Here is a 27321-nt window from a genome sequence, read left to right as displayed (position 1 = left end):
GGGAGAGAAGTTAAAAAACAGCGTGTTTTTCTCTGTTTGCTACAACAAAGACATACAGATGTGAAACAACTTCTTTGTCTTTGCCATAGCACATTAGACTTATGATGCATTTCTTCAGAGAAACAGTACAAGTTATAGGCAGCAGGTTATGTAAAAAACTAATACTCCAATCTTTGCTAACTTTTTAGATGATTCAGACTATCTGTAAATTACAGTCATGAGTTTTTATGGTTCTTTTAATAGCATTTGAACCAACTTGTAAGGCAGTATGTAGATAAAAGGGAATGCCTCACAAGCAGCTCTCATAAATACCTAAACACAGCTCAAAAGGAGCTGACCCATTCTGTTCTCAAGGACAAAAAAAAGAAGTGGCTTCCAGTACCCTGGTAAAAAACCTGAAATTAGGGAGTTTTTTTTTCATAATGAGGATCTCTATGCAGAAAAGAATAGGGCTTCAAACAAAATCATTTTCTATTCATTTTCCATTTTTAAAGTAATTGGGATAGTGACACCGCACCATTCTTTCCTCTTTCTTGATACACATCAGTCTGAGATATTCTATCAGTGTTGTTTCTGTACATATATACGCTAATAAACAAAGCCATTTTTCAGTGTTTAATTTCTCCCTTGATTATCACATGGATTCCCTTCAATATTAATATGGCAAACAATACATTTCTTGTACAACTAGGATTAAAATGTCTCTATGACTGACTGTAAAAGCTCACATAATAGGAGTTTAAAAAAATAAAACTGATTTAGAGAGTGAAGGAGAGTAGGAGAACCATGCAGAAAAATCTGTGCTTGGTCACCCACTCCTCAGTCCACGCACTCACCCACTCACAGTCATGAATATACTAAAAAGCCTGCCATGTTTTTACTGCTTCTTGAAGGTGCATAAGAATGAAATAGGAAAATGCTATGATTAGAATTTTTGCACAATAAACACGTATTCAATCTATTTTTTCTCCTCTCAGTAACTTTTCAGAGGTGACTCTTACTTTTGCCGCACATTTTTTAAGGGTGGAAAAAATAAGAGAAGTTAGTAGATTCCCTGTGGAAATAGATACTAAAACCAAATATGTAAGTGAATGAACACTCATATTGATCTCAACTGTGAGATCATACACAGAAAGGACATTTCAAGTTACCACATGCTAAAACACACAGAAATTGCTACATTTAAAAAATACTGATTTGCAATGAGGCTTCTTGACGTCAATGCAGAGTGCATATACATAATCCTACTGAGAGATAAGAGTTCAGCTTATCTGACCACATGATAGAAACATTTAGGCAAAATCAGGTTTGTGGCTTTCAGGCAGACTGAGGAAGAAAATCAGGCACATTTCATGCTCGGCCACATTGATTCTCAGTCTCTACCATTGCTTGTAAACACCCTTTTTTTTTCAAAATAACATAAACTGTGACCACTGAGAACTCATCTACACCCGTTGCCACCCATTACCACAAGTTCATTCTAAATTTCATTCCTGTGTTTTTGTACGTAATTCTTATACACTGTTCTCCTGTATTCTTATTGTCACAGTAACAGTCAATGTTCCTGTAGTTCTTGCCTTCTTATTAAGCTACCCAGTAGCTTCCACTGTCCACTACTATAAAGAATGCCATATAAGACGCACGAAGTAGTCAGTTCACAAAAGAATCTGTAAGACTGTCTTGACATGCATGGAGAATCCAGTCCCTGTAGGCAACTTCAGTGGCACGCATGTAAACAAGTGCTTGCTTCCTGACATTCAGATGGAAGCTCCTGCATGTCAGTTTGCACCTGCTACCTCCAGAACTGGTATCACTGAACAGAGTCTAGCCCCATCTTCTTTGCACTCCCCCTTCAGCTATTTATATATACAAATGAGCTATCTCTTTTCCAGAATGAACAGTTTCAGCTCTCTCAGCATATGTTCCAGTCCCTTCATCTGTGGTCCTTTTTGGACTCTTGTACACTTGTACTCTTTTCTCTTTCTGTGGAGTCTAGACTGGACATAGTACTCATCATCATAAAATCACTGAATCATAGAATCACCAAGGCTGGAAGAAACATACAACTCATCCAGTACAACTGTCCACCTATCACCAGTAGTTCTTCCTAAAAGGTGAGTTGCTTCACCTGCTGAGAGCAGAGAGGAAGGACCGCCTCCCTTCAGAAACCTGCAGCCGTCGCTCCTCCTTAACAGTATGCTGAGGACACCATTCGCCTTTTCTGTGACAAGGGTATGCTGTTGGTTCACATTCAAGCAGATTCACTGGAGCTCCCCATGGCCTTCTCTGATACACTGCTTTCCAGTTGCTTAGCCTCCAAGACGTATTCGATATGCCTGGGGTAGTTATTTCCCAGGCCTTATTGCCCAGATCATTCACTGGATCTAGTACTGACTCTCAGGTATAACTATCCCTTAGCATAACAACCACTAGCTATTGGCCCCCAACAAGGCCCACTGATCTCACCAAAACTGGCCAATCAGCCAATTTTGAAATGCTTACTCCTTCATCATCCTCACTTCAGCTTCCATGAGGATCTTATGGCACAGAGTGTTGAAAGCCCTACTGAAGTCAAGTTATACTATATCCAGTGCTTTCCCTTCATTTACCAAGTCAGCCACTTTGTCAAATGTCAAGAAAGTTAACAAGCTGGTGAAGCGTGACTTCCCCCTGGTGAATCTATGCTGAATTCTTGTGATGGACAACCTTCCTATTCTTCCTGTGCCTCAGAACGGCTTTCAGAATTGCTAGTTGTTCCATCAGCTTCTCAGGGATGAAGGTGAGGCTAAGTGACATGTAGTTCTCTCTGTCCTCATTCCTGCCCTTCCTGAAGGTAAGATCTTCCCTCCAATCATCATGCATCTCTCCCAGACACCATGATCATTCACATATAATTGAATGGCCTCAGTGTGACATCAGGTAGCTCTTAGCATTTACTTGTTGTTCCCATATGAACTCAAGGATGCATATATGTCTGGTTTGCTTAAGTTTTATCAACCTGATTCTTTTTCACCAAGAATAACTCCACCTCACAGTAGACTTCAGTAGACTTCATCTTCTATATACTTTCAGTTTATCTTTGAATTTGTCAGATCTTTGCCCATCCACAAATGTCCCCTTGCATTTTTGCCTGACTTTCTGCTACCTGGGACTATCTTGGAGGGGGTGAATATCAGCCACCTTTCTTGGTCCCTCTTTTCTTCCAGGGGCTTATCCCATGAGTCTCTTCCTCTTTTAAGAGATCAAAGTCTGGCTTCCTGAAAGTCAGGACTGTGGTCCTGCTTTCTGTCTTGCTGTCTCTTAAGAACTCTACAACCTCACTGTCAGCACAGCCCAAGGCTGTCTCAGACTTTCTCACTTGTAACAGGCCTTTCCTTTTGAGATTAAGTTACCAAAAGACCACCTTTTCTCACCAGCTGCTCTTCCCCTTTGGTCAGGAAGTTGCCACCAATGCTCTCCAAGAACCTCCTAGATTGCTATACCCTGCTGTTCCCATGTCTGAGGTAAAGTTACAACTCACATTCCATCCCTAACTCATTTCATTGTCAAAACCAAACTCTTAAGCTAATGTTAAAGTGCTGCTTTAAAATCCACTTAGTTCCTCTTAAGGATACAAGTGGAAACCAGATGCTAAAGCTAATGTTACATTAGAAATGTACCTACAACTCAAACCAACTGTTAACCTGCAAACTCAACTGAATCAATCTCCCTATACTACTAAACAAATGTGCTCTCCACAACTTAAGTGTGGGAGAAGGAAGGATTATCGCATCTGGAAGAATAAAACTAAGGGAAGGAAAAGGAAAGCAAAGTTCTGCCTTCAAGACAGCCAGCTGAAACAGTGGTGAGAAAGAGGTAAGCCAAAATTTATGCATGCTTTTTCCATACCTTCACTTTTCTCTATGAAAAGCATTTACTGCATAGCACTTAATTCAGATATGTTTTATGAGCTGTTGTAAGTCACTTTTCTTTGGAACATCTTTTGAAATTAGGGACTTTTTTCTACCTAGCTGCTAGATTATCCAAATACGAGTTTCACAGATTTTCTCCTAACTGCCCATGAAAGTATGATATCAAATAAATAAAAATTTTCTAAAGAAAAGACCCCGAGAAAACATTAAAAAAAAAAGTTTATTTGAGCTCCCATTATCTCACATAAGAAAACAATTAAATTTGTAGCCTCCACAATTACTAGTGTGATTTATTCAACTGAGTGTAGTGTTGAAATAGGTCTAACTAGTTTCCCAGGATAGAGACTATATAGAAAAAAGTAGGTGAATCACACTCTCCAATTTACTCACAGTTATAATTGACAGATAAGTTAATACAGATATGATATCAGAAACAAAAGAACTCTTCTCCTTCCTCTTCCTGATAGGAACAGCAGGTTTCTGCAACCGTTCTGCAGGCTCAAGTTGGCATTACATTCAGGCTAACTTACAAGCAAGAGAGATCTACTAAAATAACATTAAAAAATAACCGCTTCAAAATTAAACTTCCAAAGCAGTCATAACTGGTGTCCATATTCAATTCAAGAATCAATTTAACAAGTGAAGCTAGAAAGACTGGTGCTTTATTGTAGATTTTGCAAGTTCTGTCAGGATTACTAATTTTCACTCAAGTTCAGATGAAGTTATAGGAACAGAGAGACAAAACCCTGAGCATCTATCCAATTAAGCTTATAAACTTAACAGAAATAATGTTCTTCATAATCTATTTGTTAGTGCAACTATTTCCTTGAGCCACTCTTATTGTCTTTTTCTGAAAAACAGTATAAAAGCAATTAGAATGCCTACAGCATAGAATAGTAGTTGAATGTTTGCTTGAAATATCTTAATTTATTTTCTATAAAGCTGTATACAGCATAAAAAACATTTTTTTCACGTTATTTCCTTACAAAGATCTAATGTCTATTCAACACCAACAGAACACTGTAAAACTGTAAATACATTATGAACAAGATCGAACCTAGAAAAATCTATATATCACAAGAGTAAACTCTGAATCATCGACAGCAGTTGTCAGATTTCAAAACATGTATTTATAACTGTTCAATTTTTTTCTTTTACATAACAGATTTTTTAGCTTTGCCCCTTCTCCCAAATCCTTCAAAACCTTTCATTCTCTAATTTAAGAATAGTAAACTACAAAATCTATGATCTAAGCAGCTATTAAGATGCTGCATTCCACAAATCTTATTTCTTAAATTATTTAAACAGCAAAACTCAAAACTTGGTTGAGCTTCAGGCACTGATTTGTCATAAAAATAATCATCATGCAGACAAGAAAATAGAAGTGGCAAACTTTTAAAACAAAGAGCAATTACTTGCAGTACAGAAATACTTCTCAATAATTTTGACAGCTCAACCATACATAAACATCACATTTTCACCAAATTCCTGTTAGTTACTATTAGAAATCCAGCTGGACATGCATCATTGTGTATCAATAACACGCAGTTTAGTATAAAATGCATAATGTAAAAACCAAGCACTTGTTTCTGTTTCAGGCTCTCATGTCAAACTAATTCTGCCCTCCTCTTTCTCCTGAATACTGCACCTAACTATATTCATCCCTTTCCCCCAAAAAATGGCAGTAGCAAAACAAACTGTATACATAAGATAAACAATCTCTAATTCGAAACCAAAGGGAAAAAAACATTCTTAGCACTAACAATTTTAAGACACGAAAAATATAAGTTGCCCAAGCACACCATCTAGTGGCTGAAAATTAACTTTGGCAAAAATATTCTAGAGGTAAAATTTTGATCTGGCATCTGCAATTTTCTCATCAACAGTTTTCATACCAGAGATTACTCCCTGTTTTTGTTGACACTCCACTGAACTGTACACTCTGAAATGGCTGCTGTGTTAATTGTTCAGCCTGTTTATTCCTTCTTCCACAACTTTACCTCTCACTAACATTTCTCTTTATTTTAAAATACTTATTTAATCACAACCATAACATGTATATTTGTAAAACACTGGTATGCTGAGAATGAGAGGTCATCTGTCAACAACAAAAAAGATATGGGAGAGAAGAGGGGGCAAAAGGAGAGTCAAAAGGGGGATAAAAGGGCAGACAAGAGGGGACACAGGGAAGAAAAGGAGAAAAAAAAAATCTTAAAGAGGAGCAAGCTTTTATGTACTGGGACACACACACACATACACACAAAAAAAAAAAAAAAAGCAAAAGACAAAAAACAAAAAAACACTGTTTTCCTGTGCCCTATTTTAGTCTATACAGAAATAAAACAACTCGAGACCACCTACACTTGAAGCAGCTCTTCACTGAAACAGCCCAGATCAGAATCTTAAATTATTTTTCTAATCGCTTTTATGTAACTGGACACAAAACAGAATTTGGACTTGCTGCTTTTTCTAAACTAAAGACCAGTAGACATTTGCATCTGCCTTTAAAAGTTCATATAAGCTAGTACAAAACTTGAACAGCCTAAAACTATCCTGGCTGACTATATGTATCATGAGACAGTATTCCAGCAATTTGTCTTCTGTGAAGAAGTATGAAATACTAGGAGCATCTCAGACTATCTGCCACAGGGAAATTCTACTTTTTTTTCTTTTTTTTTTTTTTAATGTTTGTAGAAGAGAGTTACGTACAACGTGAAATAACTCAGGAGCCTGTAACTCTGTACAAGACAGGCTCTTTTGGATAAAACTCTGCTTTATGATTTTGAAAATCCTCAAACTTCTTGATGCCAGCACTTCTTCAATCAATCTCATTCCTTCAATAATTCTATCAAAATCTCTATTTAGAGTTTTTATTTATATAAAATATATTTATACATTTATAAATATATTGATTTTTACATATCCAATGTTTATATAACCAATTTGATATACTGTAATTTTACAGAACACAATATGTGTCCAGTCCTTTTTAATTCATGGAGATCTTCATGAGTAACCATTAAAATGCACTTCCTCTTTATTTTAATTCAGAGGCATAGTGCAATCACAAGCATATTTCACAGAAACTGTAGACATTCCCAACACACACAAAGTACTGTGATCCATTATCCTCCATGAAAGTGAGAAATAAATGTACTTCTTATTTTACTTAAAATATCACTAAATTTCCACATAGGTACACAAATACCGAATATATACTGAAATGTTCAGAATTAAACAGTAAAGCATTTCAAAGCCCTGGAAAGTTCCAGCTGAAGAAAGAAGTCCTATGATAAGAAAAAGTATCAATATCCTACAGAAATGTGCTTGCTGATGTACAATTAATTTCAACCCTGCTTAGAGTCTTTTAAGAGAGTAACACAAAGATTTCAGAAAGAGGTTTTTCAGACACAAAACAAGAATGTATGCTCTAAGTATAATACCCTTTCAGAGGGGGCTGGAAGAGATAAGCTTCATAAAAAGCTACGCATACTTTATCATAAATGCTCCCATTGATATCTGCTCCATAAATTGGTGCCACAAAAGTCAAGTTCTTCCAGTATTTACGCTCCAGATCTTCATAATCTATGTATCTTGGGGTGCAGTATCTGCAGAAGAAGAGGTAAGGCAAATTTCAGCTAGTCTTTCAACAACCACCTTCAAAATGGACTGTGTTTCTGATCCTGCAAAGAGAATCCTAAAAGATCACTCTATTTCAAATACACTGGAATACACAGGGAAAAATTATTACTTGTCCTGCCTGAATTCCTGATTTCATAGCTCAGAATGTAACCTCATGCAGGACAGCTAGACTGGTTGAAGTTACACACCCATACAACATTTTTCTTTAATCTGCAGGAGATAAACAGAACCCGTCCTGACTGCTTTCATACTAATGTCCTTCTTTTTATTTCTGTTCTCTGTAACAAACACACACGGAAGAGCCACTTCTCTGACAACTGACATTTATTATTTCTCTGCTTCAGTACTATCTCTGCAAACACAGAGGCAGAGCCTACACAAGTCTATCTCACAATAATTCAAATGAACTAATTCTGCCAAGCAACAGTACTGCTTGGCAAAAACAGCGCTTTGCTTCCTTGCTCCTCCCCCAGGAAAAGACTTCAAGAGGAGACAGAGCATTTCAAACAGTGATAGCAAAACTTCTCTCAAGCAATGAAAATAAAATACATAAGAGATCTTTTCCTTTTTCCCCTGTAGGATACTATACCTTTATATATCCAAGAAGGTTACTCTTTGAAAATCTTCTGAAAATACAGCATTAGCATACTATCATAAAAAACACTCATTAATAGCCTTTCCTGTGGGATCCTTTTGTCAGGACTCTGTTCTCCCACATTTTGGTCTTTAGGAAAGAAAACATGTACTCCTTCTACTGCAGCTCTGAGAAACAGTTCATCATTAGCACTGCCAGATTACTACAGCTGAACCACTGGAAAGAAACCCTGAATATATATGAACAAAGTACACCACGTGATAAAACAGAACAAAGATAAGCAGTTAACAATATACATCTTAAACAATTAATTTTTAGCATCAGAGTTTTTATTTCCACCATTTTTCACTATATGGCTCCAGAAAACGACCTGTGTTTCTGTTTGACACTGAGTAATAAGGATACATAAATTCAGTTACTATAACAAGTATCTCCACTATGGAATGCAGGTATGCCCATATTTCCCTGTAGACAGGGTGGAGAAGCACGCTGCTTAAATGGTGAATTGAGAACACCTAAACAGATAAAAGATGCAATGCATTAGACAGCATTAAAACAGACCATTGTTTTAAATGGAGCTGTGACTTTCATTCAGATGTTCCTGGTCCTTTCCTCTTTTCCAAAGGAAAGGGATATCACCACAGTATCTAAGGAAAGGGAAGCTTTCTTCATAAAGGAATAAAAGTCTTTTTTTATAAGATTATAAGAGGTCCAGTTCTTTAATAGCTTAAGAAAAATAAAGAATATTAGCAGTGTCACAGGAAGTGACATTTTCTCAAGAGCAGTTACAAATATTCAGAGAGAGACTCAATAATTCATTAAAAATTCTCCCAAATGTTCTTGACTTTAACTATGAAGTTGTAAACTGCTTTCAATAAAAAAGGTATAAAAACTGAAATCAGAAATGCTTCCCAAATACATTCCAGGTATTAAGCATTCTTGAATCTATTTTAAAAAATTGTTTCTCATTCTTCCATGAATTAATCAAATACACATTTCAACCATACATGAATAGATATCATAGGAATTGACATAACTTTCTATTTACTCTCTCCTCTAACAGTTCTGAACAAATACATTTAAACAACCACAAAAACAGACTTCCATTTCTACTTATCAGGAAAAGAAACTTCTGTGTGATAAAACCACTTTTTTCACAAAAAGTACAAAAGTAGATGTACAGATATTTTTAAATTCAAAAAAAGAGATCAGTTTTCCACTTCTACACATGCATGGATACTACAGAACATTTTCTAAGAAGGCTCTTCAAGAGCTCTTAATAGTTTTTTTTATCTTGGTAACAGCTCCCCTCTAAATTTTAACTTCTTAAATTAGTTAACAAGATAAACTTTTCTTCAAACTAAGCCATTATTATTTTGCTTTCTCTAACTCATTATTTTCAAATATCTTCTCTCTCAACGATTCTTTATGTCACAATCCAAAAATCATTTTCCACCAGTTTTTGAGAAGTACTTAAGTAGAATATATTGTTTTACACTGGCAAAAGGAATGGGGAAGTATTCCTTCTACCATTTCCCTCTCTCCTCACTCACCAAGCTGAAGCTTTTATAGTATAGTGCCCAGCCCTTTTCAGCACCTCTTTTTTCTTCCTTAATAGCTGCTTTGCCATACCCAGAACATGGAGTTTCTCTAAGTACAACTGTGTTCTAGATTCCTTTCTTTACTTCCAACATATGCAACAGCCACTTTCAACAACAGAAGAAAGATTCATATTGTGGTATGCTTCTACAACTAAAGAGATAGAAAAACTTCCGTGAGGTACATTAAAAAAATAGTAATAATAATCACCATCATCCTATTACCACACTTAAAAGAAATCACAATATAGTAACAAATAAACACTAGCCATTTTAAGCAAGGACTACATATACATACTTGTCACTGTTGGCCAGCTGCTTGAATTCCTTCACTGTCATTGGCTTTTTCTGAATGTTATATTGTGTGAAGAGCCCTGACTGGCCAGTGACCATCTGCTGAATTGGAGCAGGAATCACCAGGTCTTCAATATCATCATAATGTTTTCTTGGCTTCCATTCCTTTGGTGGGATAACCTGAACATTTGGGTGAAAAATACAGAATATCAACAGCTGCCACACCAATTCCAAATATTATGGAAAATCCAAAGAATCAAATATGCCCACACGGTGAATTTACTGCTTACCAGCTGCTACACTTAACTACATGATCATATTAGTGCACCTAGATGGTACAGAAACTTAAAATGGCCATAACATCATCTTCTGTTGCTCAGTTCACAAGCACTAACTCACTAACCCACAGCAATTCAGACCATGCAACTGTGCAAACATACACGTGTAACACAAATGGACAGAAATCCTTTACAATCAGAAAACAATACAGTGCACAAGCACTGCTCACTACGATACAGAATTGTTATCCTCAATATAAGTAAAAAGCAAACTTCCAGCTGCTCACGGAATTGTGTGGTGGGATCTCCTGGGAAACTGTCTTTAAGGGCACGGGTACAGAACAGAGTTGGTAGCTCTTTAAGCACACCCTTCTGCAAGGGCAAAGGCTCTCCATCCCCCAGCTGAAGTCGAGCAGAGGAGGCAGGCAACCATCATGGCTGAGCAAGGACTTGCAGCTTAAAATGAGGGAAAAGAGGGAAAGTATAGGAAGTGGAAGCAGGGTTGTGTAGCCTGGGAGTAATACAGGGCTATTGTCTGTGTGTGTAGAGATAGGATCAGGAAAGCCAAGGCACAGATGGAGCTGAATTTGGCAAGAAACATGAAAGATAACAAGAAAGGGGTTCTACATGCATATAGGCAGGAGGAGACAGGCCAAGGAAAGTGATCCCCTTTTGATAAAAGGTAATGAAGAGCTGGCTTCCTCAGACATAAAAAAAGTTGAGGTGCTCAGTAAGTGCTTTGCCTCAGTCTTCACTGGTGGTCAGTCTTCATGTGTCTGCCAAAACCCTGAACCTCTAGGTGAGGGTGTGGGGAGTGGATTCCATCCCAATGTAACAGAGGAACAAGTCCATAGACCTCCTCATGCAATTGAATGTATTTAAGTCCATCAAGCCAGATGATATCCATCCTGGGGTTCTGAGAGAAATGGCTGATGTGGTTGCCAAGCTGCTCTTCATCATATTTGAAAAATCACAGCTGTCTGGTGAAATCCTGACTGACTGGAAAAAGGGAAACATTACTCTCATTTTTAAGGGAGAAAGGAAGACACAGAGAGCCTCACCTCTGTGCCTGGAAGATCATGGAGCAGATCCTCCTAGAAAGGCTTTGTTAAATCACATATAAGACAAAAAGGTGATCTGAGACAGCCAGCACGGCTTCACCAAGGGCAGATTTTGTCTAAATAATCTAGTGGCCTTCTATGATGGGAGTGATGGCATCAGTGGACCGGGGAAGGGTGACGGGTGTCACCTACCTGGACTTCCTCAAGGCCTTTGACACTGTTCCTCACCACATCCTTCTCTCTAAATTGTAGAGGTGTGGATTTGAAGGGTGGACTGTTCAGTGGATTAAGATCTGATTGCTAGCCACAGTCAAAGGTTCATTAGTTGTGTGTCAGGGTGGAGGCCAGTCACAAGCAGTGTCCCTCAGGGGTTGGTCTTGGTACCAGTGCTCTTTAACATCTTCATCAATAGATGTTGATGAGACAACAGACAACACAGACAATGGCATCGAGTGCACCCTCAGCAAGTTTGCTGATGACACCAAGCTGAGTGGTGCAGTCGATACACTCAAGGGAAGGGAAGCCATCCAGAGGGACCTGGACAGGCTGAAGAAGTGGGCCCATGAAAACCTAATGAGGTTCAACAAGGCTAAGTACAAGGTGTAGCACTTGTATAGGGAAAAACCGGGTGTTTATACAAACTGGTAGAAAAACTCCTTAAGAGCAGCCTCGTGGAGAAGGACTTGGGGATCCTGGTAGATGAGATGTTGGACATGAGCCACCAGTGTGTGCCTGCAGCCCAGAAAGCCAGCTGTGCTCTGGGCTGCATTAAAAAAGGGGTGGCCAGCAGGGGGAGGGAGGTGATTGTCCTCCAAGAGCTACTCAGCTTTTGTGAGGCCACATCTGGAATACTGCGTCCAGGCCTGGGGCCCCCAGCACAGGAAGGACGTGGAGCTCTTGGAGTAGGAGGAGGGCCAGAGGAGGGCCACTAAGATGATCAGAGGGCTGGAGCACCTCTCCTATGAGGAAAGATTGAGGGAACTGGGCTTGTTTAGCTTGGAAAATAGAAGGCTCCAGGGAGACCTCGTTGTGGCCTTCCAGAACTTGAAGGGAGCTAATAAACAGGAGGGGAAACAGCTATTTATGAGGGTGGACAGTGATAGAACAAGGGGAATGGTTTTAAACTGAGACAGGAGAGGTTTAAGTTAGATATTAGGAGGAAGTTTTTCACACAGAGGGTGGTGACGCACTGGAACAGGTTGCCCAAGGAGGTTGTGGATGCCCCATCCCTGCAGGCATTCAAGGCCAGGCTGGATGTGGCTCTGGGCAGCCTGGTCTGCTGGTTGGCAACCCTGCACATAGCAGGGGGTTGAAACACCATGATCATTGCGGTCCTTTTCAACCCAGGCCACTCTGTATGATTCTATGATTCCTACAATTGACAGTCCTTTTTCCAAATGTTGTTTGCTGAATAGAGTATGAATAAATCTCTTTTTTTTCTGATATATTTATGAAATTACAGCTAGTTCAGAGAACTGCTGTCTGCTTAACTTACACAAAACTTCAGTGTACAGTTCCATTAGAATAGCAGTTTGGACTCATTAAGACATACTGATTTTGTATTAACACAATTTAAAGCTCATAATTAAATATTAAAGCTCTGTGTGGATTAGCCAATTGTAAAGCTAACATCTATTTCAGCCATCACCATTGTCCAAAATCTATTCCTCAGTAGGTATGAAACTGTTATCACTAAAGCCATTTCAAATTTCCAAGAATCCTGTAGTGACAGAAGTGTTCTTTAACAGACTGCATAATTTTGAATATTCCTTTTACTACTTATCTGAAAACAGAAAATTCTCTAGATTTGAAATTGCTAATTTTAAAACAAAGTTGGAGACAGGTTTTGGGCAGTCTATTTTATCTTATTGCTTTCCTTCTAGCTTCTCCTTTTTTTTTAATTTTACTTGACAAAATATCTGGATGCTGTATTTGTGGATTTGCTCCCCTCATTATAACTCATTTCTCTGCGGATCTCAGATTTTCATAGGCATTGGCTTGCAAATTTTGACAGAGCAAGCAGATGCAGAGCAGAGAAGCAGAACAGAGCAGAACAGAGCAAGCAGGATGGCTTTTGTAGAAGTATCTCTACTATTTATGAATCACGGAACTTGAATAATTAATTCATATCTTAAAGGTAGCTTTTACTCTGCGCTAGCTAGATCATTCCTCTAATGAAGCAGTTCAGGATTTCATACAACACTGCCCATTAGAGACTGTTATAACATCACTCAGTAAAAAATAAAGAGTTTAAAAAAAATAAGAGGAAAACACTACTTAGATCGTAAGATCGTTTGCTACCTTACTAAAACAACTGTAAGCATGCAAACTGTAATGCTCAAGTACTCAAAATCCAACCATCTAAGAGATCTGGACAACACCATTCACGGTAGTAAGTACATACTAACCTGAATATACCAAGCTAAAGAAAAAATATCAGATAGTAATATACTTCTATATCTAAAATTTTGACTTCAAACCAACTTTTCCTTTATTCAGTTCTCACATGGATAGAATCCCCTCTGTCTTTTTTCCTCTCAACTACCACGTGATTTCATTTATATAGGGACTCCAGAGCTTGTTTCAGTTTTTTTAGCGTTCAGAGAAAAAACAATTGAATCATCTTGTGATTTCTACACAGTTCTTTCATGCAAATCTTAAGTTTTGTTCACATCAGCATTATACCGAATGTTGGTTTGGAGCAGGGAAGTCATGCATTCAGAATATATGCATAAAAATCAAATATGTGCACAGAGGTTTCCATTTTCATGATTATTAAGCATGAACTCGTACATCTGGCTCAATCAGATGAATACTGAAAAGTAAAATTTGCATTATCTTCTTTATTTCAAGGTCAGCGTGTTTTAAGTGATTAAAACACTTTTGTGAACATTGAGTCAAAATATCCACTTTCAACTATCTGAAATATGTTTATGATTGTCATTACTCATTAAAAAAGTGAATTGTGTGAGCACTGATATTCTACACATCATTTAAATGAAAACAAAGTCTCCACCCCAAATAATTTACTTTTTCTAGCAAAGGTCAGAGCAAGGAATAACGATATTAAAACACCATATCTAAAATGACATATAGTCAGAGGCCGTATCACAGTTGGAAATAATGACTAGGTCAAGTTTTTTACTACTGACCCTGGGATCTACTCTCCCAGTGAGGCCTCTTAACATTCCCTTTAAAAATGAACAACCTTTTTGAAGTCAGACAAATCATGTTTATGTTATGAAAGCAACTTAGATTAAAATCATCAATTGTTTGATGTTCAAATTAAAAAAAAAAAAAAAAAAACTAAGGCAGAGTTTTCTCATTTATCCGTATTTACAGCAAATAGCCGAAGTATATTTACATTGACTGATGTTACTTAGGGGATATGTATTCAGTTTTAGATAACAAATGTCACAGTTATAAACTACCATTCATTTTCCCCTATGAATCTGCATATTACAGAACTGAAGTTATTTCAGAATGCTATCAAAGCATACAGTTTGTATTAAATCCTCTTCTGTGTACTGGTAATCTCCTGTCCCACATCTGATTCTGAACAGCAGTGGCTACTATTTCTATGTAGCTAGTTTCATTCAAAATCTGAAAAAGTTATTTTCCTTCTGCTTGTCAATGTATACCTTCAGTGCAATGTTCCAAAATTTACTTTCCCACTTGTCAATTTGTTTGCAAATTCATTTAAGTGCTTTGCTCCACATAAGTGCAGTTTGAGACTCCAGAATAATTCTTAGTCAAGAATTAGCAATTAATCTATCAGTGTACTTTATTTTTCTCTTATTCCGTGGCTTTCCTTTTTAAGAAAAGTACTCTCTGTGACAATAGAACTAAAATGCATTATTCCATGCTTTCAACAGCCTGATTGAAATTTGTTAGCCAATTTGCTTCAGGGTGTACAGTATATCATCTGTCTAGGAATGGCTTTAATACTGTCTTTCTTGTGCCTCTACTGTTTACTTTACGTATAATAGGAAAGTAGGAACTTAATAGGAACTTTACAGAATTATAGAATGGTTTGGATTGGAAGGGGCCTTAAAGATTATCCAGCCCCACAGTTCAACCAGAGAACCAACCAGTGCCAATATCAGTTGTCCCTATAAGCAAAACAAATAAATGTTCACAGAAATCAGTTTAGCAAAGAGAGAAGGTTCTAAGTTTGGAGAAGAAGTAGGGCCTTCACAAAGGCAAAAGGAGGAAGAGACAGAAACTACCCAACTCCTAATTTTGATTGAGCTTCAAGGTATGCAAGAAGACTACAGCCATCAGCCAGGGAGCACACTGTCACCTGGCTGCTCCAGTGGTGGGATGGTGCTTTCAGCAGCCTGGATTCAGTGGCCAGTAAAGCTGAGCAGCTGGGATCTCTTTCTCGGAAAAGTGGCAATGACAAAGAGTTGGAAAGAGGACACACTCTTTCACCCTATGGTGGCAACTCTTGTCAGCCATGAGGGAAAGATAACCCAAGGAAGACCTGGTATTTAACCCACACAAATGGAACACCATGGAGAAAAGTATCCAGTACTTAAGGGAACTAGCTATGGTAGAAATTGTAGGTGCAATTAACCTGGATGATAATACCCACTTCCAAGATCCAGATGACATCAAGTATACATGACTTATGTGGCAGGGCACTGCATGGAATGAATCATCATTGTATGCCAGCACCCTGGCAAGAGTGAGGTGGGAAGATGACAAAAAACCAACTGTGGATGACAACATGAAGATAGTCTCTCTTCTTCCCTACAGGCCTGTGTCTAAGCTCTGTGTCTCAGCCATTGTTCCTCCACCTGTACAAACCAGTACTTCTTTCATTAGAAGTAAGCAATACTTTGCCTGAGAGAGAGAATATAGTGGGTACACACCACACACCATCCTGTGGTTTCACCTACACGATCACTGAGAGGATATGAGTAAGTGGGATGAAAATCTTACCTCAGTTCTACAGGCATGTGTACGTGAGACACGTGAGAAAACAACTGCAAAAGGGTCCTTCTGTCCCAGTTTCCAGCAGGCAGTACTCCAAACAGAGAAGATGTTCTGACCTTACCTCTGAGGTTGACAAAGACAATGAATACAATAATCAGAACTAGAAAGACCGTGCCTCCAGCCAGGTAGAGGAAAGGAACAATTGGGTTTACTGGGCTATGTGGATTTGGTGAACTGGCATGTCAGAACCACAGAAAAATCAGGCATTAGTGGTCTCTGGTGTGCAACGCACTTCAATGCCATCCAGTTACTAAAAGGTAAAACGCATGTGAATTTCTGGATTGACAGGTAGATCTGAAGAGTTACCTGTATTGGATGCCAAAGAGGGCCTAACAAGAAATAAGTGGCAAAAGCACCCCACTGTGACTGATCAAGAGGCTCTGTGCATCCTTGGTATAGATGAGGAGGGATGTCAAGGACCCAAAGGGGTATAAGTGGGCTTTCAGTATAGCTGCCTTGGAGATGGAGAACATTAAGTAGTTGTGTATCTTGCCTAGTCTCACAGATGACCCTTCTGTAGCGGGGTTATTAAGAGTAGAACAGCTGGTGCCAACCACTACTACAGTGGTGCACTGGCAGCAATTCAGCACCAACCAGGACTCTCTAATTCCCATTCCCTGACTGATTCATGAACTGGAGAACCACACAGTAACCAGCAAGACTCGTTCACTCTTCAGCAGTCTCATATGGCCAGTGCAAAAGCCCATTGGAGAGTGGAGGTGAGACTACCGTGGCTGAATGAAGTCACACTACCGCTAAGTGCTGCAATGTCAGTCATTCTAGAACTCCAATGAAGAAGTGCAGCTAAGGGTGGCAAAGTGGTATTCCACAACTGACATAGCTAAATCATTTCTTCAGTCCCTTTGGCAGCAGAGTGCAGGCCACTCCAGGAGTGGAATCACAGTCTTACTATTTGTCACGGGCTGATCCAGACTGCACTGAAACAGTGGGAATCTCCTGAACACCCACAATATACTGAAGACATCATCATGTGAAGCAACACAACACAGTAAGTTTTTTGAGAAAGGGAAGAAAATAACTCATTCTTCCAAAACACGGTTTTGCCATAATGCAAAGTAAACCTGGAAAAGGCTCCTCAGGGAAATGGTCACTGCATTGAGTTGCCTACATTCAGTAAGTATACAGACAATGCTCACAAACACATTGTCTCATTTTTGAGTGGTTACTGTGGTTTAACTTGACAGATAGCTAAGCACCACACATGAATGTAAAAAGCAGGTGCTCTACACAGCAGTCAGGGAAAATGACCCTACTCTGAGCCTTTGTCAGAAAGCACAAGGGAGACTCAAGTTTGCCCTCTAGGGTTTCGGTGCTGGGGACACAGAGAATCCACGGCCCACTACACTCCAACTGAAAAAGAGATACTGGCAGCATATGAAGGGGTCCGAACAGCTTTGGTAGTAGTCTATGTTGAAGAACAGCTCCCCCTTGCAATCCAACTGCCTGTGCTGGGCTGGGCATTCAAAGGGAGGGAATAAGAGACTGTTTCTGACAGATGTACAAGTCCAGGCAAGTCTTGGACAAGCCCACGACAGTCTGTACCTTTGTCTCAAAGCCTGCTGTTGGACAACTTCAACAGATGGACAAATCCAAGAACTCTTTTGTCTGAAGACTTGCAGGCCAGGTGCAGTGAGAGATAAACAGCTGCCAGAGATAATCACCCGCTAAATGGTCTATGAGCAGCCTTTTGTGGACACATACCAAGGGAGAGAACTACCCAGAGAACCTGCATGCCCACAGGTGCTCAATGTGACTCTTACCTAAGTGCCAGGAATGCAGTGGTGGCAGAACAAAAAAAAGGCACCAACAGTCAAGGAGGGGTGTGCTCGATATAGGATGCCCCATGGCATGGTACTTTCCTGGTGCCTGATTCTCCTGGACCTGCTACCTGACACCTGCCTGTTTCTGCTGGACCAGCTGTCAGTTGGCTACCACTTACCTCCTTGCTGCCTTAGGCCGGCCATTCTGCCATCACCTCCTCCGCCCCTACTACTGCATCAGCCTTGGACCATCAGAATCACGCTCAACAGATTCCACTGGGTCCTTAGTGGTGACTATCCCTGCATTATATAATTCTTGCTTTTTTCCTACTTTCCCTATTGCCTGCTTTCCCTTCCCCATCACCCTAATTTGTATTAATCGCCAGCCTTTCCCTTCCCTATCACTTTAATTGATAAAACTGGTTGGACGACATTTGACTTCCCCTGTGTCTCAATCTCATGCTGAATGTACCAAAGAATTTCCCCTCTCACTCTGATGACAGAGGGTCCTACCCATACATCATGCAACTGACGCTATGTGGAGCAAAGGGGATGCACAGATCACACAGTGGGCTCGAATAGGAAATCCCAGTCATACAGAAATATTAAAGTGATTATGGACTGGCCCAAAGACCAACATGTTAGAATATCAACAGAAGAGCAGCTGACATGTGCTGAAGAAGCTCTACTATGTAAGAAACCAACCAAAAATGAGAAGAAACACACTGATCACTGATCCTATTGCACTGTGGGAAAGCATAGGAGGTAGAGTCCTACACAATGAGCTGCAGAAGCTACTGAAGGAAAGGGTGTATCGAGTTCATTTGTGGAGATGAAGGCCACAGCAATGGAAGCCAAACTGGCAGCACAGAGGCAAACCCATCTGTGCTGCTACACTGTGGACACTGCAATCCAGGCAGAGAACATGGTCGTAAATATACATATTTATATATGTATATTTATATGTGAACAAGTATACACATGTTCACATACCCAAGAGCTGTGCCACTGAAGAACATCAAAACAACCAGCAGGTGGATTGGCCCACTAGGACTGAAGTAGCTTAGGTAGATTTGGACTGGCAATATAGGGGTGAACTATTTTCAGCTCAATGAACCCAAGACACTGCAGGCCATAATGGAAAAGATGTAACCTTGATGGGCTTGGGATCAAGGGGTGGACTTGACTATATATGCTATTGCACAGATCATGCATGATAGCCGGACATCATTCGGAGAGGGTGGGTAATTCCTTGTGCATCACTTGTTATATACATATATTTGTCACAATTAATATACTAATTAATATACTTTTTAAATATACATTTTCTCTTAGTAAATAATTTTATCTCAACTTTTGAGTTCTACTTTTTTTTATTATTGTCTTCCTCCATCCCACAACTGCATGGTGCTGAACCACCTGCTGGTTTAAAGCACAATATATGCTCTAACACATCCATGATCTTCTTAAATAAAGGGCTGTGACTGTGTGCTTACCCCAACCTCCTCTTTCAGCCTGGCTGTTAAACACATGGCCTTGCTCAGTGAAACTTGAGTGACTACAGTTTTGGGGTGGATTATGCAGAATAATTATTGGAGATGACTTATTGACATGTCCTCCCTAATCAGAGTACAGTGTTGAGGAAGCCACCAGGGTGGAATATGCTGTGATGCTGCTGTGAATATGCAAGCAGTCTATTTCATGATAGCTCTCTAAGCAACCCAACATGTACCCCTAAATGTCAGTAACAGGAGAGCTCAGTATGTTGACTCTAAGAGATATACCACAGAAACCAGAATGGAGTGCAAACAAAGCAGCCAGGCTCTGTCATAACATTGCAAGAATGGGAACATGGTGGTACCACGGAACAGATAAACTTCATAGTTGTCACTGTGAGCCAGAAGCTTTTCATTTTCCCATTGTAACAATCACACAAAGATATGTATGATGAAAGCACTCAGGAAAGTAGTATAAAAATGGCTTAAGAGAGGAGAAACTTGGGGGAAGATATCATCCATTGCGGACTAGTCAGGAGGACATGGCTGACTTCTCGGACTTCTTATCTATTGGGTAAGATTCACACAATCAGTTTTACCAAGTGCTTTTCCAGGAAACTTAGAAATCTCTACAGAATTGTTTGATAATTTAACTTGCTTGCAGTCAGGCATTTTATTTCCATTCTTGGTATTCCCGTGTGCTCTGTAAAGCATGTTTATCACTATCAGCACAAAAGAATCTGTAATCTGTTGCTTCAATAAAGCACTATACATTAAGCTATACATAAGACTTCTCACTGAGCATGACCAAATGCCTTTAGGGTGGCTTTTTTTTTTTTTTTGCTCATTTGAACATGACTAAGTAAAGGTGCTTCACACTACAGGCGAATCCAAGAGCATAGGATTACAGAATTGCAAGACCTAGAAGGGACCTCTGGACATAGCACTCAAAGTGAGGTCTCACCAGGGCCTAGCAGAGGGGGAGAATCACCTTTGACCTGCTGGCCACACTGTTTTTAATGGACACCAGAATGTCATTGGCCTTCTTGGCCACCATGGCACACTGCTGGGTTATGGACAACCTGCTGTCCACCAGGACAACCCGGTCCCTCGCTACAGAGCTCCTCTCCAGCAGGTCATCTCCCAACCTGTACTGGTGCATGCAGTTGTTTCTCCCTAGGTGCAAGTCCTCATCCAGTTCCACTCTGCCCAGCTCTCCAGCCTGTCCAGGTCTCGCTGAATGGCCGCACGGCCTTCCGGTGCATCAGCCATTCCTCCCAGCTTTGTTGTCATCATATGATCATGAGAGTTCTCACTGCGTATGACCAAACTCCCTAGGGGTGGCTGCATAAGCCCATTCAGATGTAACTGGACTTATGTCAAACTGTGTAACTACCCTTTAAGACCCCTTTAAGGGGTTCCAGAGCTAAATGCAGCTCTGCAGGTGGGTCTCAGAGCACAGTGGACAATGGTTTCCCTCACCCAGTTGGTCACAATTCTTTTGACGCAGCCCAAGCTACACTGCACTTTTTGGGCTGCAGACACATACTGCCTATTTACATTGAGATCTTTCTCCACATGTACCCCAAGTAATTCCCCACAGGGCTGTTTTTCATCCACTCAGCACCCAGCCTATATTTGTGCTTTGGATTGCCCTGACTTCACAGAGATCACAGAATCGTAGGGGCTGGAAAGGACATCTAGAGATCATCTAGTCCAAGTCCCCTGCCAAAGCAGGCTCCCTAGACCAGGTTGCACTTGACCTGTTCGTATTTCTGGAGATCTGCATGGGCCCTCCTCTCAAGTCCAGAGGACAGTCCTTTTCTCCATTTTTACTGTACCACATAGCTTAGTGTCATTCATAAATGTTTCCTGAAAGCTAGATGTTTAACTGAAAGCTTTTATATTTTTCCTGTTAATCTTAAGGCTTCTGCTGTCCTCGTGGTATTAAAATATTTCCAACAAATAAATATAATCTTACTTCCCTCAGTTGTATTTTGTCTTCTGCCCTTGCAAAAAACAGCAAAAATGCTTTATAGCCCAGCTACCCTATCCATAGGGACTCCACAGAATGACATTCTACTTTGTTTGAATACCTGGCTTAACTTTATTAAACAAATAACTGTGCTTTATCCTGTATTAGTGTGGACACACAATCTCATCATTTCATTGTCTGCTCATTTCCTCAGCCTCATACACTACTTTTCTTTTTTCCTCTTTCAATCTTCAAGTCTGTAAGCTTTGACATAGTTCCTCTGAGTACACTTATGTCAGACCCTGAAAAGCATATACATTTTATTTTTCCCCTCACAGTATGTACAAGCCTCACAGTCATCATATTCCTATTTATATATTCACACTCCTGAACAGACATCTTTTACCCCCTATCTCCACATATAAATCTGAAGTGTTAGTTAAGAAGTACTACTCTGCTTTATGTTCTGTTTAGAGGTTAAATGGCAGTTCCTGCATGTATGTGCATAGAGAGCTCTTCTTGAAGTCTTTCTTTCTCTTCATCCTTGAGTATATACATCCCCTGGTTCTGGACTTGATACAGTTCCTCTGAGTTTATTTTAAAGTACCATCAAAAGGAGAAAAAAAAAATTTATTCCTATTACTTAAAATTCAATTTCCACAACTCAGAAAATGTGCCTTTACTACAGTGCAAATTACTGACTTTGAAAGATTTATTTTGAAAATACTTAGTTCCTTAGTTTGCTGAAATTTATATATGTATATATATGCATAATATTATGTAGTTTTTAAAGAATAAACATTGGAATGTAATAATTTTTAAGATAGCTAAATAATACCCGGGTAGAAACAGCTAAAATTGCTTTGACTATTATTCTAACAGCAAGCAGATGAAAGGGAAGACAGACCTGCATATAGTGGGTACAAAGGCCCTTCCTAAGTCACAATACGACGAGAGGTGATGGCTTCAAGTTGCACCAGGGGAGTTTTCAGCTTCAGTGTTTGGAAAAAAATTATTCTCACAATGAGTGGTGAAGCATTACAACAGGCTACTCAGGGAGGTGGTAGCACCACCATCCCTAAAGATACACAAGGAAACAGCAGATGTCACACTGAGCAACTAGGGTCTATAGCAGTTACACACATAGGCTGATGGTTGGACTAGATGATCTTAGTGATCCCTACCTATCTCAATGAATCTAATATAATTCAATCAATATTCAAATCAATATAATTAATCGTTCTGTAAAAGTTTCCTTATTCTCTCTTTTATCATATGCATTAGTCTAGATGTTCTGTACATCCAGATCAGCATATGTCCAGTACATAAATACATACATATAGAGAAAAATATTTCTAGTGCTCCTGAGTATCATAGATGTACATGGAGAAAGTTTCTGCAAACAGTTTGGAATTCTGATGATAAAACAATCCTAGGAACCTGGATCCATTCCTTTCTTTCCAAGACTATTTTCTCCTCATAGGACAACACTGTATTGGCCAAAAACAGAGATGCGCACTTTTTCAGTCACATAAACACAAGGGTATTAACTTTAAACTGAACCCAATTACACTGTATAAAATATCACAAATCTATGACTACATAATCAAATTCTACTCTTGCATGCTTCACTTTAGTGATTTCAGTAGAAACAGCATGAAATTCCAAGAGCCTCTTAAAACCAAATGTTGGAATTGCAATTCAAACTAACTTAATTTCCAGCTTCTTTTAATTGCACATTAGTACAATTTGAGAGAATGGTAATCTGTAGCCAAATATTTCCATGCCTACTATCTGAGATGTAATAACCATCTCATTCAAAGGTGACACTGAAACAGCATAGTTTAGATAAAGCAACAAAATAACTAGCTATACTTTGACAATGGCAACGATACAAAGATCCACCCTCAAGGAAATCCTGTCAGAGAAGAAAAAGTTTCCATTTGAATTCAGTTAAAGAAAGTGTTCCTTGAAAATTTAAGAATACAGGTTAAACAACATTTGCTAGATGTGTATGCTAGAATTAACCATCTACTTTTCCTCCTAACCCTGAAAAATGTAACATCTCTGAAGAAACTCATTTGAATTACTAAAATGTACTCTCCAGTCATTTTAACTCAGGTACAGGATTCTAATCTACAGTCTCTGCAGCACAATACCAGAGTAGATATGAAAAGAATAAGTAAGACAACAACCTCTTGTGTTAAAGTAAGTCAGATACATTAGAAGCCTGCAACCACTCTACAGCCAACATCTGTATTACAACTTTTTAGAATACTGAGACATTTGCTATATAAAAAGTCGTTTCATACATGTCTAATCAAAACAGATTAGTATAGCTTTGGTCCATTACAGCATTCAGTTGGGATGTTTTAGCTTTAGAAAGTTCACAAGAAAGTTACAAATCTACAAAACCACACATTAAACACTGTCTCTCTTTTTAAATTCTACTGATATTTATGTTACCTGGTTGCAAACAGAGGTTAACTGCGGATAGTAGGAAAGGAACCAGAACTGAGCTAAGGAGGTAAATCAGAGCGATTACAAAAGTTGTATTCATGCAGTAATCTGAGGAATACATACAATCTTGCCATTATTTCATTGAGAGAAATTCAATACTTCACTTTCTAGTGGCTGAAATTTTGCAACCAAGAATCCCACAACATAGAAGCTTCCTCCTCTAGACATCCTGACGTTGATATACAAAAATTATTAGTCTACTAGAATTAAATTTGAGTCCCCTGGTTAACATTAAGTATAACAGCAGCCAAAGAGGAGCATTTATCATCTGCATCAAGCTGATGACCAGGACACTCAGCTGTTTCAATCTTCCACAGGTGCGAAAAGAACAAGTACACAGGAAAAAAAGATACAGAAAATAAATTGTCCTAATTAAGATCTCAAAAATATGCTTGGATGCTTGTATACCCATTTGAATCTCTGCAGTATCATGTCTGATGATATAGCTTATAAGAAGTGCCAAAGAGCACCATTTAACTCCATTTTCCTTTAAAATGAAATGAATGGGGTGCATTTTCTTTTTCAAGTGAAGCTGATTTTTAAATACTCCAGCACAAAAAGATTAGTTACTTTCTAGAAAAAACAACACATGATAAAATGTCAGTCAGAACTATGCCTGCTTTTAAGCAAAACTAGTTAATTGTTAATTTTTTTTTTTTTCCCAAACATAAAATACAGTAATATTGGCATCTGCTATAATTTCTTTATATACCCAGAGATAGCAAGGAACACAGTCTGTGCATACTTCTTGATTATACAACATACCAAAGGACCCTAGCCACATTCAACGACTACATATGAATAAAGAAAGTATAGTAGCTGGTCAGACAGTTTATTTTTCTTTGGGTATGAGAACCCACTAACAAGAGAAATAAAAATAGTTACATAAATAGTATAGAAAAAAAGTATTTTTAATGTCAAAGATAGTAAAAGAGATATACTGTCTTGCCCACATATATATTAATATATAGGTAGATCTGTTGAGACAGATCTTGCTCGTAAGATCACTGTTAACGATGAGGTCTGTAATAGTTCGTTCCCACACAAACAAACATTTCATAATATGGCTGACTATAAGAAACAGGAAAAAAAAAAAGCCTGACTTTAGTTTATCTTATTTCTACTTCTGTTTGTAGAGAAGAGTTTGAAAACGTTCTATCTATACCCTGACCTGGGAAGTCATGAAGGAAAAAGTTTTCAAAAGTTTGAGATGTTCAGCAAAGTTTGTTTCTCTTCTCTCAATTTTAAGTATCTCAATTTCACTCTAATAGCTTAAAATCCCAGTGATGAGGAGAGCCGCTCCCAATAGCGACTTAAAATAACTAAGGTAGGATTTCTAGACTCACATGGTGTGCTGTTCATTTCAAAAATGACAAAACAGACAAGGCACAAATGTGACGCAACACTAAATTACATCAAATCTAATCTCTGACAATAACTCTCCATTAGGGGAGGAATAACTACTGTAAGATTCTGGATATACCACTGCATGAAGATATACTTATTGCTTTTTTTGTCTCAGACTTTACTACTAGGACCAATTATTCACCAGCTACCCAGACCACTGAGCTGGAAGACAGATGGGAACAGAATGAAACCCTTAAAATCCAGGGAGAAACAGTTAGTTACCTACTACTCCACTTGAATACACACAAACCCATGCATGACTGGGATCCACCCAAGGGTACTAATGGAGCTGGCAGAAGTGCTCACCAGACTACTTTCCTTATTTAGTGCTGGCCAAACAGGGAAGTCCCAGTGGACTTGGGCTTAGTGAACATGATGACTTTTTACTCTGAAGGAAGATCCAGGGATTATTGGCCTGTCAGACTTATTTCTGTACCAGGGAAAGTCATGGAATATCATCACATGGCACATACTGGACAACTGGCTGATCAAACTCAGTCAGCACAGATTAATGGAAGACAAGTCCTGCCTGACTAACCTGGTCTACCTCTGCGGTAAGATCACCTGCTTGCGTAGACAAAGAAAGAAGGCTGTGCATGTTGTCTACTTGGGCTTTCGCATATCATTTGCTAGTGTCTCCCACAGCATCCTCCTGGAGAAACCAGCAACTCACTGCTTGGACAGATCTGCTATGTGCTGGGCAAAAGACTTTCTGGATGGCCAGGCCCCAAAGGTTCTTGTGAATGGAGTTAAAAGTGGTTTGCAGATGGTTACAATCAGTGTTCCCTATGGCTCAGTAAGGCAGCCAGTCTCATTTAACATTTTTATCAACTGCCTGGATGAGGAGATTGGGTGTAACCACAATAAGTTCCCAGATGACATTATGCTGAGTGGGAGTGTTGATGTGCTTGAGGGTAGGAAGGCTGTGCAGAAGGATGTGGATAGGCTGGATCAATGGGCAACAGCCAGTTATATGGCATTCAACAAGCCTAAGTGCTGGGCTCACTGCTTGGGTCATAACGACCCCATGCACCTGTATGGGCTTGGGGAAAAGTAGTTGGCAGGAAAGGACCTAGGGGTGCAGGTCAACAGCCAGCTATACATGAGCCCATAATGCCAAGAAGGTGAACAGCATCCTGGCCTGCATGAGAAATAGCATAGGCAGCAGGATTTGGAAAGAGACTGTCCCTCTATACTCAAGCACTGGCGATGCTGCACATGAAGTACCATCTTCAATTTTGGGTCCCTTGCTGCAAGAAGGATGCTGAGTTGCTCCAGGACATGCAGAAGGAAAAAAAAAAAAAAAAATCCATTAAAGGACTGGAAATTTATGTGGAGTGATTGAGAGAACTGAAGTTGCCTGGCCTGGAAAAAAAGGAGAGACATCATCATTCTCTACAGCTACCTGAAAGGAGGTAGCAGCAAAAAAGACAGCCTCTATATTCAGCTGGCAAAACATAAGGAAATGGCTTCAAGTTACAGAAGGGAAAGTTTAGACTGGATATCAGGAAGAATTTGCTCTCAGGAGTGGTTAGGCATTGGAACAAACTGCTCAGGGAAGTGGAGTCACCATCTCCAAAGGTATTCAATAAACATGCAGGTGTTTCATCTGTCGACACAGTTCAGTGATAGGCAGGTAGAGAGGTGAATGGTTGAACTCTGTGATCTCTAAGAGACTGTTCTACAGTTTTATTCCACATCTAAGTCTCATTATGAAAAAAAAGAATCAACACTAGAAAGTAAGCAAATATGGATTTAATCT

The 27321-nt window shown here is 39.3% G+C and overlaps 1 protein-coding gene across 2 annotated transcripts in view; it reads right to left on the bottom strand.

Moving 5' to 3' along the window:
• The window catches only part of KDM4C (lysine demethylase 4C), a 301610-nt gene that overhangs the window by 256242 nt on the left and 18047 nt on the right, over positions 1-27321 (bottom strand). For both annotated transcript variants that reach the window (XM_042877489.1, XM_042877490.1), the window contains exons 3-4: positions 10045-10220; positions 7405-7519 (exon numbers count right to left, since the gene is read on the bottom strand). In XM_042877489.1, coding sequence (XP_042733423.1) covers positions 7405-7519; positions 10045-10220 — 291 coding nt within the window. The remainder of the gene's footprint in view (positions 1-7404; positions 7520-10044; positions 10221-27321) is intronic.

The sequence above is a fragment of the Lagopus leucura genome, unplaced genomic scaffold, assembly GCF_019238085.1.
Source record: "Lagopus leucura isolate 7727_CA_CO unplaced genomic scaffold, USGS_WTPT01 Super-Scaffold_100018, whole genome shotgun sequence".
In the NCBI taxonomy this organism is placed as follows: Eukaryota; Metazoa; Chordata; class Aves; order Galliformes; family Phasianidae; genus Lagopus; species Lagopus leucura.
This window is presented reverse-complemented; position numbering and strand designations above follow the sequence as displayed.